Raw genomic sequence first — 13663 nt, 5'->3', positions numbered from 1 at the left:
AATGCAGCGGCTTTAAAGTGGATCTTAAATTCTGTATCACAATATCATGCAGTAGAAAGCATATACAGTAGTAAAACTGGAGTTTTTTTAATTGTGAGGGACTTTTTTTTTCTTTTTTTTCATACAAATCTGTGAAGTTGACTTTGTGTAAGAGCTGTGATCAAGCATAACTTTCCAAAACGGATCTTAAATGTTCTTGAACTGTGAAATGTTTAATTGTATTCTGCTAAAAAATGTAAGTATTTAATGAGAATAGTTACTGGCAGATACTCAACATCAAGTGGGAACAAAAACATTATCAGAGTGTACCTATTTGATAATTATGCTAGTATTAGAGCATAATGGCAAGGGACCTCAATAATGTAAAAATGTTTATATTTTAAAATGCCCTAAAAGAAACGTAATGAGAGCATTCATTTCATTTCATTTCAGCCCCTTCTCTTTTTAGAAGTGCAGGCCAAGTGTTCTGATCCACTTTCCATGACACACTGTCCACTCCACTGGCACTTACATAACACACACACACACACACACACACACACACACACACACACACAAACTTTCTACAGCCAACATGAGTACTGGACAACAGCTGGAGAAGTTCAAGGTTCATGTTGAATTTCATCAAACTTACAGACACAGTGTGTGTGTGGGTGTGTGTGTGTGTGTGTGTGTGTGTGTGTGTGTGTGTGTCAGTATGAGGACTGTGGGTTTCCCCCTACCAGGCAGTTTCTTTGCCAGGTTGATGTTGCCATACTCTTCAGAAAAGTGGACTCTTTCATTGACCGGGCACAGCAGACCCCTGTTGGTGAGGACGGGTACTGCAGTGTCGGAGTACTGGCTGGACGAGGAATACAGCTTGATGAAAACCAAGTAACTCACCACCACTGCCTCGGGCTTCGACTGGTGGTGGAAACGGTGGAAAACAACGGGGTTGAAGGAAAAAAGGGAGAAAGAGAGAGAGATAAGGAAAGAAAAGAAAGAAAGACATTTAAGCCAAAATACGGTTGGCAATACTTTCTTTAAGCATAACACCATTTAAATTGCTGTGAGAGTTGATCCAGTATATAGAGAATGGTACCTTCCATTTGTTGTTCTGTATTGAGGGGTAGATGTGCTGCTCCAGCAGCTCTTGAGGCTCCAGTTCATGAACACCGAGTCTTCTCAGCAGCTCTCGAACCTGCTGACTCTCCAGAGGCTCTACACAGCTCAGCAGAGAGGGGTGAACTACATTTACATCCTTGTATAATGCAGCCAGAGCTCCTGTGAAAAAGTGTTGAATGAGAGGAAAACTGGATTAACAACACAACAAACTACAGCCTAGACTTTTCTCATCCCAGCAGAGTGACAACACTAAACTTTTTGAACTTTTCCAAAGGCTATATTTGTCACAGTGCTGCCATGTATTGGATTGTAGGTGACACATTTTAGTCTCAATATTGAGTTTACAAGTCTTACAGTGGTAATAAAGTGTTTGATTTATTCTAGTCCATTACATAATCTACATCACTTTAAGAGATTATTTTGCATCTGATGTTAAGGGTAGCAGACGTCTGCTGTGTTAACAAACTGCTTTGTGAAAGACATTTTTCAGTACCGGTGTCTAGTCCAGATTTTGGAAATATAAAAACTGTTGTGAGTCTTAATTTCTTGCACTTCTTAATGGACACTTATCTGCTTATTCTGACTTTGATGCAGCAACATGTTTCAAACAAAGTGGGACAGGAGCAACTTAAGACTGGGAAAGTTGTGGAACGCACCAAAAACACCTGTTTGGATCATTCCACAGGTAAACAGGTTGATTGGTAACAGGTGATAGTATCATGATTGGGTATGAAAGGAGCATCCTGGAAAGGCTCAGTCGTTCACAAGCGAGGATGGAGCGAGGTTCAACACTTTGTGAACACATGATTGGATAAAGGATGTTACTTCATGGGCACAGGAACACTTTATTAAACCGTTGTTGATGAACACAGTTTGTTTGCAGATGACTGCATTCTGTTTTTATCCATGTCTCACAGAGCGTCCAAACTTTTTTGTGATTCGGGGAATACGTAAATATGTGTAACTGAAATCCTCCAGTGACCTACTTTTCTACATTCTGAAACTGGCATCTGAAGGAACATTTCCCCACTGATCTCTGTACTGCTCAATATTTCAGAAGAACATTGTGTTTATCTCAGCTGTCTCACTGAAGCTATCACACACATCTCTGTCCACTTGACTTCACCTTTAAGCAGAGCATGAGGTTTGCGCTGCACACGGCTTGCATCAACTGCACTGACCGACTTGAAACCCAGCTTGAGTCAAGTCTTAAATCAGGACCACTATCTGTCAACTTTCATATCAGTCTTCAGTTTTCAGTTTCATGTACACATATGAAGGGAAGTTGAATGTATTTTTGTCAAATTAAGGGCTGAAATCTACACATGCTGCTCAAACAGAGCATTTGTGAAACTTTGCTGTTCTCGATCACGCACAGCTGATGGGATGCACTTATCTCAAGGGCGGAGCGTAGGGCTGCTGTCAATTGCAGCCCTAAAACTGATCACTAACCCACCACTGACTTACCGTTTATGGTAAGTTAATCGAACTACCATAGCGATTTGCCAGATCTGGTCAGATACTTGGCCTGATTAGTTTTTATTTGTGCTGCTCACTGAATTGAGTTGATAAAAGGTGTGGAGGTAAACACTTGAGAAGATAAAGCAGAATCAATTTGAAGTCCACAAGCATCTCTGAGTTGCTTAAAAAGACACCAGAGCACTTAGACTCCATGATTACTAAAGCCAGCCAACTGCAGTGGCAGGATGCTTACATCAGAGTGTGAAAATCAATTATTCATGCTTGCCATTCTAAACCTCTGCTTTGGGTACTGTTTTTGAATGCGATGACGCACAACACGGGTGCCGTGCCTCCACGTTTTGTGAGCAAGTGCTGATGGGAAAGTCTGCGTGTCTGCTTATTCTTACAGAGGTGAAGTTTGTCATACACCTACTTCGCTGGCCCGATTGTCTGTGAATGTGCTGATTTCTGAGAGAACAGACACAGCTGTCGATGCGGGTCCTTTCACACGGTTCAGGCAAACAACGCAGGTTCTGCTTTTGTAACTTCTCAGTCTGGAAAATAAAGTTTTGTATCTGTTTTACAGCCTGAATTACCCTGTCAGTTTGTATCTTGGTCCAAATGTACCAAATGATTCAATGTCCTATTTTTATTTATCTCATGTTTCACACCATCATTTTCAGTTTCTGCAAGTGTTTCGCCACTCAGCTTTATAAGCATGGTTGGAAAGTGTTACATGTATACCTCTCACCATCATCAGGGTGATACATATTTATCTATTTTTGCTTTTCTACATCGGTTTATCACACTGGAAACTGGAAACCTGTGAAAGTGTACTGCCCTACATTCTGACTGCTTCTCTTCTTCTATCTGTGTTTTGCTGTCGTTGTCGTGGCTGATTTAGCACTGTGCAATCATCAATAACCCAAAGTTCTTTGCAGGTGCCTGGTAATAATTATCTGCACAAAAAGACAGAAATACACAAGCTGCTGCCTCGTTCAAAATTCTGATTCTACATGTCCCTGCATTCTGTATCTGTATGTTGGACCTATTGTTAGAGATGTCACCACAGTGTTCTGAGGTCGCTGCAATTCCCAAGGTTTGAAAATTAAACTTAAGTTGTGATGTACAGTAGTTTTATTTTAATAGTGTACACATGCAAGCACACACACACACACACTGAAGTGAAATTACCTGTCTGAGCTTGAGCTTTGTTTTTTTTGGTCTTGCTTTCCTCCATTGGAAAGAAGACTCCCTCCTTGCTTAGTGCCACCACATGTCCGTCAGCCAGGGGGATTATGGGTAGATCCCTGAGGGCCTGCAGGATGGCGTCTGCCTCGCCATAGCCGTGCTCTAGAGCTCGGAAGTTGCAAACCAGCAGCCTGGCCAGCTGACGCAGGCTGCCATCTAGAAGGCAAAGGGTTGGTGTTGAAAATGTACTGAGTTCTACATCATGTAGAAATGAGTTTTCAAAATGACAAAATGAAGAGCTGTGTGTACCCAACAAATGCACACCCATCAGGACACACCAGTTAACATTTTAAAAGAATGACAGATGAAGATCTACAGTATATTACTTTCCCACCATGATGCCTTAAATACAACCATCTATTCCAACAAGGTCAATAATTAAGCAAGAAGTGCATTCATCAGCAAATATTGCATAGATATAATCATATCAGCTGTCAAACTTGTGCTCACATATTACATGGGCGTACTAACATGGGTTTAGTAAGTGATGTCTACTAATGCATCTGAGCTGCTGTATTATCACTCTCTTTCTTCACTCACACGTGTTGTATTCAGTAGGCAGTTATAATCCACTGTGATCTGCCATAATTTGATACGGTATGGCTGACTTTCATCAGATTTCTCCCTCTTTGCCCCATCCACACACACTGACTGCACACACCTGAATGGATGCCTTCCACTCTCATCAGCTCCTTGGCCATGGCTGTGGTTACTGTCGAAACATCAGATCCCCGCAGGAATCGGACTCCTAGGTGAGTGAGCAGGGAGGTGGGTGTGGCATTTCTCAAACCCGGGTGGAGGTAAGACAGAGACAGATGCCTTTCGAGCTCGTCTGCGCGAATCACGTTGCGGATGACAGCGTCCTCACAGACAGCCACTTGGGACGGAAGCTTGTACACAACCTTACCATCTGGGTGAGAGAGCATGGAGAGGAACATTTTCAGGGTTAGATGCTACATTTTTAGATTCTAGTATGCAAATCTGAGCTCAAAGCGCTGGCATACCAGAAATATCTTTGCTTTGTTTATGCTTTTTTTGTGTGACTGTTTTAAATTTCAATTTGCACAGCCTGCATGTGTGAGTAATACCTGAGCTGAGTGTAGGCAGGAAGGCCTTGCCCTTAAGCATCTGAATAATCTGCCCGGCAACAGGCTTGAAGAAGTCGAACACCTCGTCAGGCAGGGGTATAAACTGCAGGAACTGGCAGAGGCCCTTCAGCCCCCTGAACTCTGAGTGATCCTTAGGGAGGGAGAAAAACAGGACACAAGATTTAAGGACAACAATAAATAATGAGAACTAATCAGTGCAACTAGTTGTTATTACTGTGTTGCACTGTGTTATTACTATGTTTTGGACATCCACAGTTGTGCTGCAAATTCTGATTCTGACTTTTTTTCGCACCAAACATTCTCAAATAGTAGCCAAAGCCTTACTTATCTTAGCTGCAAAGTGAATTTGGTTGAACTGAAATGAAAAATACTTCTGCTATAGTAACTATTGCTATTATTTTCATATCATTATTTCAGTCATTTTATTTCCGTTAAAAAATACCCCAAGGTATTTTTCACCTTAACTTAATATCCCTCCATATGACCTGCTGTAGCACAGGTAATCTGCAATGTTTTTTACTTTTAATCAAAAAATTATACTTTCCTTGAAATAATGTATTACTTCAGTGTCCTGTGGACTTGCTCTAGTCAGTTTGCATGCTTCACACTGACAGTTTGCTGTGTTCTACTACTACTACTATCTGCAAATGATAAGGCTCCCTTGCAGGGATTGTTAAAGTAACATCTCATCTCATTTGCTCTATTAGTGAATTCTTTTCCTCCCATCATGCTGCAGATACAATATCATCTTACAGTGAAGACATCCATGGCCTTGAGGAAGAGTTGAGGTATCTCTGATCGAAGCCACTGGTTCCACGAGCTGTCTCTGTCAACATCTTCCCGAGAGGAAGGGATGTCAAAGTCACCTGGAGAAGAGCATCGAGTGAGAGCAGCGAACTGTGTGTCCCTGAACAGAAAGCTCTATAGCTCTAGACTCCATTCTCACCTTGGATGATGAAGCGGAAGCCGAAGCTACGAAGGGGCAGGTAAGCAAACACAGGCTGTGCCTGTGGCTTACATACAATGCCAATTTCTGTGTTGCTGTTGTCAAGCTGGAAAGCCAGGGCAAGCTCGGTGGACTCGACGTCCTCTTTGATCTGAAGGAGAAACAGATCAATGTCAAAACAGATGCTACAGCTCACAAACAAGATGACTTCTTACAGGAATAGATATTGGAGCTAAATGGCTGCCTGGAAGCTGGAGCACAAAATGTCTCAACATATTTTCTCTCACTCAGCTTCATTTCGTCTCTTACATAACCTGACTGCACGTAATGGGTGGCTGCCTCTGGGAAAACGAAGAAGAAAGGTGACTGAAGAAGAAAGAGCAGCAGGGATTATAGCGTCCTTTCAGACTGACAGATCATTAAAATCTGCTTGGTGGTGTTTATGTGCTTGTATGTGTGTCTGGATTTTTTTGTCATATGTTCCTGCTTGATGTAGGAACCAATGCCTAATGAGTGAGTTTTCACAAAATCTGGCAAGATGGCGAGGGGGGGGGGGCTTTTGCGGAGCACAACGGAACGGTTAAACGGTGCAAACACAGGAGCATGTCAGAAAAATGCAAAGCTACAGTGAGTTGTATTTATTCCCAGGAAGGATGAAAACTGATATCAAGCTCTTGGTCTAGAGTCTGAAAATGACACATGTGCTTGAAAATGAAGCAACAGAAGTTAATCTGAATATTAGTGTGAGTGCATTACCTTCATGGGCTGCAACGCAGTTCTGACCACTAGCCAGCGCTCAATGCCCTCAGTGTGCTCCACCTCTAACACATTGTGACTCAGGTCTTTACGAGTCATCGTCACAAGACGCTTCTCACTCTGTAGATGCATAGAGGTGGAAAAATACAGAACAGGTTATCCTTAATAAGTCAATTCTTTTTTTCTAATGACATCAACTAAGTGTGTTTGCACAGATGAATGTGCAAGAGTTACCTGATTGTAGATGGTGATGGAGCGCAGACGGTGCAGAAAGAGCAGCAGGGAGGGATGGACGTCATGGAAAAGGTTCCTGGTCTGATGGCTTTCGGAGTGCAGAGGAAGGCAGATCTTAGTGGTCCAGCTGGTAAAGGAACAAATATAGTTAGGTATTTAGACAAATGATGGTTCGATTATCAAACATGCAGCATTAAAACACACACACATATATATATATATATACACACATATGTGTGTGTGTGTGTATATAGATAGGTATATAGCTTACGTGAATGTTAAAATATGATGTTTGTGTTAGACAGCCCTTTACTGACACTTTTTCCCACATAGGAAAAGTGGTGTAAAAGGCTGAAATAATAACAATAAAATGAATGACGACTGAACTCCATTTAGCTGCTTCAGTTTCAGGCCTCTGGTATTAGTCACTGCTCACTGTCACACTGTCATGAGTTACTGGGACACTTGAATAGAACAGAACCATTAATGTTGTTAGTAACACCTGTGCTTTACCTATCATGAAATTCAAAGTGTCTGCTGTAAAATATGTCCACTGTTTCTCAATCACCCAACCTGTGCAGGTTTATGTCCTTCAGCTGTGTGTCCAGAGGCCTCTCATCTTCAGCCCAGTGGGGGAGGATGTATCCCATGGGGCCGCAGGTCTTGTCAAAGCGCAAGTGAAAGCCATTGGAGTGAATCTCAGGATAGTGTGTGACTTTAAAAACTGACTTGAAGCCGATGCCCTTTTGTCCTGCGACGAGTGGAGCAATCAGGATCATTAATACACCATATTAAGACAAGACATCTAACTATGAGCTTTGATTTACAACTTCTGATCCCCATCAAGGCACCATGTACACAGTTACCTATGTATCCATATTTGTGTTTGCCCTTGGTGCTGCAGCCCACATCACAGATGGCCCGGATGTTCCTCTCCTGGAAGCCGGTCTCGTTGTTGAGAACGGTGATGCAGTCTCTCTCCACCACAAAGGCCAGCGCTGGAACGACACCTGCCTCTGATGGGTAACTGTTGTCATCAGCATTCTGAAAAATGGAAATAAAGTCATGGAAATATGTCAAATGAAACTATAAAATATGAAACTCTGAAGAGCTGTCTTCGCTGTAAATCAAAATGTCAAAAGGCTTTTCACTTTTTCAGAATATTAACCACGCATGATCATAATTAATCACAAGTAAATTTAAAAATAAATATAATGCTTCGGCCCTTTTTAGCTCAAAAACAACTAGACAATGTTTAGCTTGAAGTACTGCAATGTTATATCTACAATACTTTAATGGAGCAAAAACGAGCAGCAGTGAGGTATGTCTAAAGTCATAATGTCACAAGGTAACTTTAAGTCCAACCCTTTAGATGCAACACCATGACTCCAGTTTAACTAGGTTTGGTAATAACTGGGTATTTGTAATAAACCTGTATGATTCTATTGAACAACTGAGAAATTATAAAGATTTTGGTTCATCCTGAAGGGAGTAAATATTATAGGAGCCACCTGAATGAGCTCCAGCACAAAGTGTGTGTCTTTGCTGTAGAGTTCGGTGGAGAGGCGGTCTAAGCTGCGGCCCAGCCTGTCCTGGTGGACCTGCATCAGCTTCTGGCCTTCAGCAGTCAATTCCACACCGATACCAAACTCACTCTTCCTGCCAGAGAAAAAGAAGAGACGGAAGAACAAAGTGTAGATCTGCTATGGACATAGCGTAGGTAAATGTAAAAGGGTGACATTATGAGAACAAACCTGATGTCCTCAATTATGGCTCTTTGGACGACTAATGTGGTCTCTGATTGGCTGCTGGAAGCATATTTTTCATCAGAATCTGACATTTCTGGCTGTTCCTCGCCCTGGCCGCCTTCAGCTTCACTGCTGACGTCTGATGTTGCTCCATTAGGCAGTGAGGTCAGCTCATACAGTTCCTCTTCATCCTCTCCCTCCTCAACCTCTACGTCTTCCTCACCGTTGACTAAAAGAAAGCATTTATTACAAACTAAGACAGGGAAAGTTGTACAGTTATTTATTCACAGTACAAAAGGAACGTTCACATTCCTGTGGTGGAGTACTACCGTCAATCACCTTGTTGTAGGCTGTGGTTGAGATGGGAAGAGGCAAAGCTGTTGTCCATGATGTTATCCTCAAGATATTCATCTTCACTCATATTTAGAGCCGACAGACTGCTGCTCTCAGAATCTATCAAATTAGACTGAAGAAAGAAAAGAAAATTAAAGGCCAAGTTTACCAGGTTGAGAATAGCAAAGACAGAAGAACATGACAGTGAACACATTAAACATACACTGTATGCACAAGATGCAGGGGCAAGCTAATTTAACTTCTAAATCACTGAGTACTCAATAATTTCAATATATAGGATGTACCTGGGATCTAACAAAGGACAGGAGTGTTTCATTAATACATCTCTTTTAAAAGAGTAGGGTGACTGCTATTCATGTCCTTTTTTCCTAAGCAAGTCCGAGTGTGACGTTTAAACCGGAGTCAAATTACTTGTATGTGCACACGTAGTTGACCAATAGAGCTGATTCTGATTCTGAAAACAGGATAGCACGTTATCCAATCCGAATCCAACATCAAATCCACTTACTGAATCCGATCTCAGTATTAAATCTTCTTATCATATCTGAACGCATTCAAATCCCTTATTCAATCAATTTTGGTTTGGGTGGCATTCAGGTTTTGAATAAACTTAAGTTAGAAATAACTACAACTCATAAGATTCCGCTGAAATCTGTAGCCTGAGAGGACAGAAACAATTTTGAGTGGCCTGTAGCTGCGACTTAAAAGAGGGACAGAGGGAATAAGTCTTTGGCTGAGTATGTTCACCGACTGCAGAGGGCACGCAAAAGAAATGTCAGCCAAGTCTCATTTTGGCCTGTCATCAAGTCGCCAGCAGAATTAACGGTAATTAGTGGCAGGTGAAATGACCTTCCCAGGTCCGTTTCAAACATGACTCGTCCGTGTTTTTCTATTTTTTCCTGAGTTGTATTCTGACCTTGGCTGGTTCAACAGGAGCTGTGTGCATGTTGCCATTTTGGCTCTGTGGAGGGTTCAGCTTTTTCTGGTAGTCTTTGACCCAGTCTGTGATGCCCAGAAGGATGCCCAGCCGGTGCAGACAGTTCATGTGCTTCGAGTCAGACTGGGCCACAGTGATCAGGACCTGCTTAGACTTGGCCTGGCCAATGACACGGGAGAAAGGCTCCAAAAACACCTGAAATTCACATTCACACAAGAACATGCACACCATTTCTTAATCAGAGTTCCAACAGAAATGCATTCGGTAATCATGCCTTTTGGTATTTTGTTATGCAAACTATGCAGTAGGAATTGCTGCTAAAACAAACAAGTGAAAAGGAGTTACAGCTGGAGTAAACCTAAAAAGACCAACAAGCAAGGAAGAGGCTCTATCTATCTGAATAGACTGGCTTGCTGGAAAGGTCTGTGGTTGGCATGACAACTGTAAGACTGATAACTACCACCTCCTCAATTTAGGTGAGCGGATTAAATTCATAGGCTAAAGCTGCCCACTCTTTTGGTCAAGGAGACACTGAAATGTTGTTAACAGTTTTTGTTTGTTCAAAGCTGTGCTCCATCTGTTTGCTTGGGAAGAATGTTTCCTAATTATACACTCTGAGTACCGACATTTCAAAAGAAATAAAAGGCCAGCATCAGTATCTCTACTCTCCATACTCAGAATGTATGATTTTTGTTTCACTGAGCCTGACAGCTAATGATGCTATACACCTACTGATCTTGTGTTAAACCTAAATGCACAGATTATGAAATGCACTGATTGGATTTCAAGGATACTTGGATGGTTCTGGACTTCAGAGCTATTTCTATTTCCTGTTGAGCCTTCTTAAAAGCCCAGCATGTAGGATTTAGGGGGATCTATTGGTAGAAATGGAATATAAAATTAACAATTATGTGTTCATTAGTGTATAATTGACTGAAAAATATAATCGTCATGTTTTCGCATTTTTGCAATCTGCAACCTCACCACTAGATGCCACTAAATCCTACAAACTGAACCTTTAAGACAATACCTCAACACAACTTCTTTCCAGAAATGACTGTCCTCTCACTTGGACAATGCTGTGCGACTGACCTGCTGCAAAAGAGCCCGGCACGTTCTGATGGGGATTCGTGTCAAACACGCCAAGAGGAATTTGGCCACTCTGCTGTAACATGACACATCCTCTTCAGCCTGGGACAGATCTAGAGCACACACAAACACACTTTTAATAATAATGACACACTTTGAAATACAACACATTAGTCTCCCAGCCCTGCCCTGATGCATCACTACCTTCTTTCGCCACAGCAGCTGCCAGGGAGCTCTGCATGTGATTGGCCAAGAGGGCCGTGGGAGCATTGACGATGCCGTCAGCCACCACGATGGACACGAGGTGGCCGGCTGTGCCGACGGGGTCGAGGGTCATGGCAGCGCTCGAGAAATGCTTGTCCCCCGTGTGTGTGGTGATCCTGAGCAGCAAACCTGGCATCACCTCCAACGCTGCCAGGCCAGTATTAGCTGTGTTGTAAGTAAACAGAAAGAGTTTGCTTTTCACATTTTAGTTTTACATATTATTTTGCAATATTAAAAGTACATATCCCATAACTCTTCCCTACCATTTATTACTGAAACAACCACATTTCCTCACAAAGATATGTTTTCACACTACAATTTTTTTCACCAAGTGAGCATGTTTGAGAAACACAGAGCAGAATTAAAAATTTCACTACACAGGAGAATGCGCAGTCCAGGTATCTACAAATGATACATCCGATGAGACGCAAGCTCACTGTGGCTGATTCCTACCTGCATTTCTTTCGATAAACTCTTTGAGGGAGCCAAGACCGGGTTTGAAGTTCAACTCCCATTGGCTCCACTCGCTTAAATCCTCTAGCAGAGGGCAGGAGAGCAAGCTGGCCAGGGCCTGGGCCTTGGACATCTCACCTAGGCATCCCACTGCCTCACACCCACCTTCAGCACTGTTCAGGGGAGGGACGTTGGGGACATGAGGACAAACTTTTACATGCAAGAAAATGTTCACATCTCTTAAAAAGCTACTGACACATCAAGCCCATGATGACATCACATTCAGGTTATGTTTCTGGCAGATGCAACATTTTGATTCAGCAGTTAGCTCTTTTAAAGGAGCATTCCACCGATTTCAACCATAAAATTAAGTTTTAGCATCATGACAAGTGAAAACAGTTGTATAATGCCTTCTCTGGCCCTGGAGTGAGCTTTATAAAGTCTGTCTGTCTCGTAACACACTGCTAACCTTGATTTGCAGTATTTGGCGAACAGGGCTGACTCATAGTAAACCGGGCTCAGTCCTCCTTCAGCCAGCCCTCTCTGGCGCTGGACCAGGCCAGCCAGCATGTGCAGAGTGCCGTAGCCTAGTTCACGACTGTCTCGCACCCTGTAGTGGGACCTCAGTGCTGACTCAATGTGGGACAGCTGGGAACAGGAAGGTGGATAATGTTAATGTTCCAAATTGTAAAACATGTATTTTACAGCGACACAGAAAGAAAATTGACACTGAGAGAGGAAGGGTTTTGTTCAAGTGCTTAAACATGTACAGGCATGTGAAAAAATTAGGACACCTCATGAAATCCTGTGTATTTTAAAATATATTTGGACATATGGGTATTTAATGTCAATTTTAATGAAACTGAGGGTTCCAAGTAAGATAACTAAACAATAAAAAAATAAGAAAAGCCTGTTTAAAACTTTCTGTAAAATTTAATTAAAAAATAATGCAATTTCTGGTGAGGAATAAATTAGGACACCCCCCTATATTATCCCTCTTAAAATGTTGCAAATCCCAAACAGGTGCATCACGTCAGGTGCACATGATTAGTACATCGTTACCCAGCATTTGAATGGAGCCTTGCCCTATTTAAACCTCAAATTTAGTTTGGTGTGGCCCTGACAGTTGGTATGTTGAGGTGAGCGCCATGGTGAGGTCTAAAGAGCTTCCTGATGCCCTCAGAAAGAAGATTGTGGCCGCTTACGAGTCTGGTAAAGGATTTAAAAAGATTTCAAAAGAATTTAACATCAGCCATTCCACCATTCGCAAAATTATTTACAAGTGGAGGACATTTAAAACAACTGCCACCATGCCAAGATCTGGCCGTCCGAGCAAGTTTACCCCCACAGCAGAACGCAAGATGCTCATAGAGGTCCTGAAAAATCCTAAAGTGTCATCAAGGGAATTACAGCAGGTTCTGGCAACTGTCGATGTGAAAGTGCACGACTCTACCATCAGAAAGAGACTGCACAAGTGTGACTTGCATGGGAGGTGTGCAAGGAAGAAACCTTTGCTCTCTAAAAAAAACATCAAGGCCAGACTGAAGTTTGCCAGAGAGAACATAGACAAAGACCACGACTTCTGGAATAAGGTTCTTTGGACAGATGAGTCTAAAATTGAATTATTTGGACACCAGAACAGAAGACATGTTTGGCGTAAACCAAATACAGCCTTCCAAGAAAAGAACCTCATACCAACTGTAAAGCATGGAGGGGGCAGTGTCATGGTTTGGGGATGCTTTGCTGCAGCAGGACCTGGCCAACTCACCATCATAGAATCCACCATGAATTCTACTGTGTATCAGAGGGTGCTTGAAGAAAATGTGAAACCATCTGTCAAAAAATTAAAGCTGAAGCGTAACTGGATACTGCAACAAGACAATGACCCAAAGCATACCAGCAAATCCACCAAGGACTGGCTAAAAAGGAAGAAGTGGAGAGTCCTGGAATGGCCAAG

At 42.3% G+C, this 13663-nt stretch overlaps 1 protein-coding gene across 3 annotated transcripts in view; it reads right to left on the bottom strand.

Annotated features, from left to right (window-relative positions):
* wu:fj29h11 (protein NO VEIN) overlaps nucleotides 1–13663 on the bottom strand; it is a 40746-nt gene that overhangs the window by 15939 nt on the left and 11144 nt on the right. For all 3 annotated transcript variants that reach the window (XM_041962670.1, XM_041962672.1, XM_041962673.1), the window contains exons 12-30: nucleotides 12176–12354; nucleotides 11707–11879; nucleotides 11194–11418; nucleotides 10993–11102; nucleotides 9880–10095; nucleotides 8949–9075; nucleotides 8616–8838; nucleotides 8373–8520; nucleotides 7728–7905; nucleotides 7435–7612; nucleotides 6862–6988; nucleotides 6628–6747; nucleotides 5872–6022; nucleotides 5679–5791; nucleotides 4905–5055; nucleotides 4478–4726; nucleotides 3760–3972; nucleotides 1082–1263; nucleotides 723–903 (exon numbers count right to left, since the gene is read on the bottom strand). In XM_041962670.1, the coding sequence (XP_041818604.1) occupies nucleotides 723–903; nucleotides 1082–1263; nucleotides 3760–3972; nucleotides 4478–4726; nucleotides 4905–5055; nucleotides 5679–5791; nucleotides 5872–6022; nucleotides 6628–6747; nucleotides 6862–6988; nucleotides 7435–7612; nucleotides 7728–7905; nucleotides 8373–8520; nucleotides 8616–8838; nucleotides 8949–9075; nucleotides 9880–10095; nucleotides 10993–11102; nucleotides 11194–11418; nucleotides 11707–11879; nucleotides 12176–12354 (3244 nt within the window). The remainder of the gene's footprint in view (nucleotides 1–722; nucleotides 904–1081; nucleotides 1264–3759; nucleotides 3973–4477; nucleotides 4727–4904; nucleotides 5056–5678; nucleotides 5792–5871; nucleotides 6023–6627; nucleotides 6748–6861; nucleotides 6989–7434; nucleotides 7613–7727; nucleotides 7906–8372; nucleotides 8521–8615; nucleotides 8839–8948; nucleotides 9076–9879; nucleotides 10096–10992; nucleotides 11103–11193; nucleotides 11419–11706; nucleotides 11880–12175; nucleotides 12355–13663) is intronic.

Source organism: Chelmon rostratus, chromosome 21 (genome assembly GCF_017976325.1).
Source record: "Chelmon rostratus isolate fCheRos1 chromosome 21, fCheRos1.pri, whole genome shotgun sequence".
NCBI lineage: Eukaryota > Metazoa > Chordata > Actinopteri > Chaetodontiformes > Chaetodontidae > Chelmon > Chelmon rostratus.
The sequence above is the reverse complement of the archived record's forward strand: the minus strand, read 5'-3'. Positions and strand labels throughout refer to the sequence as shown.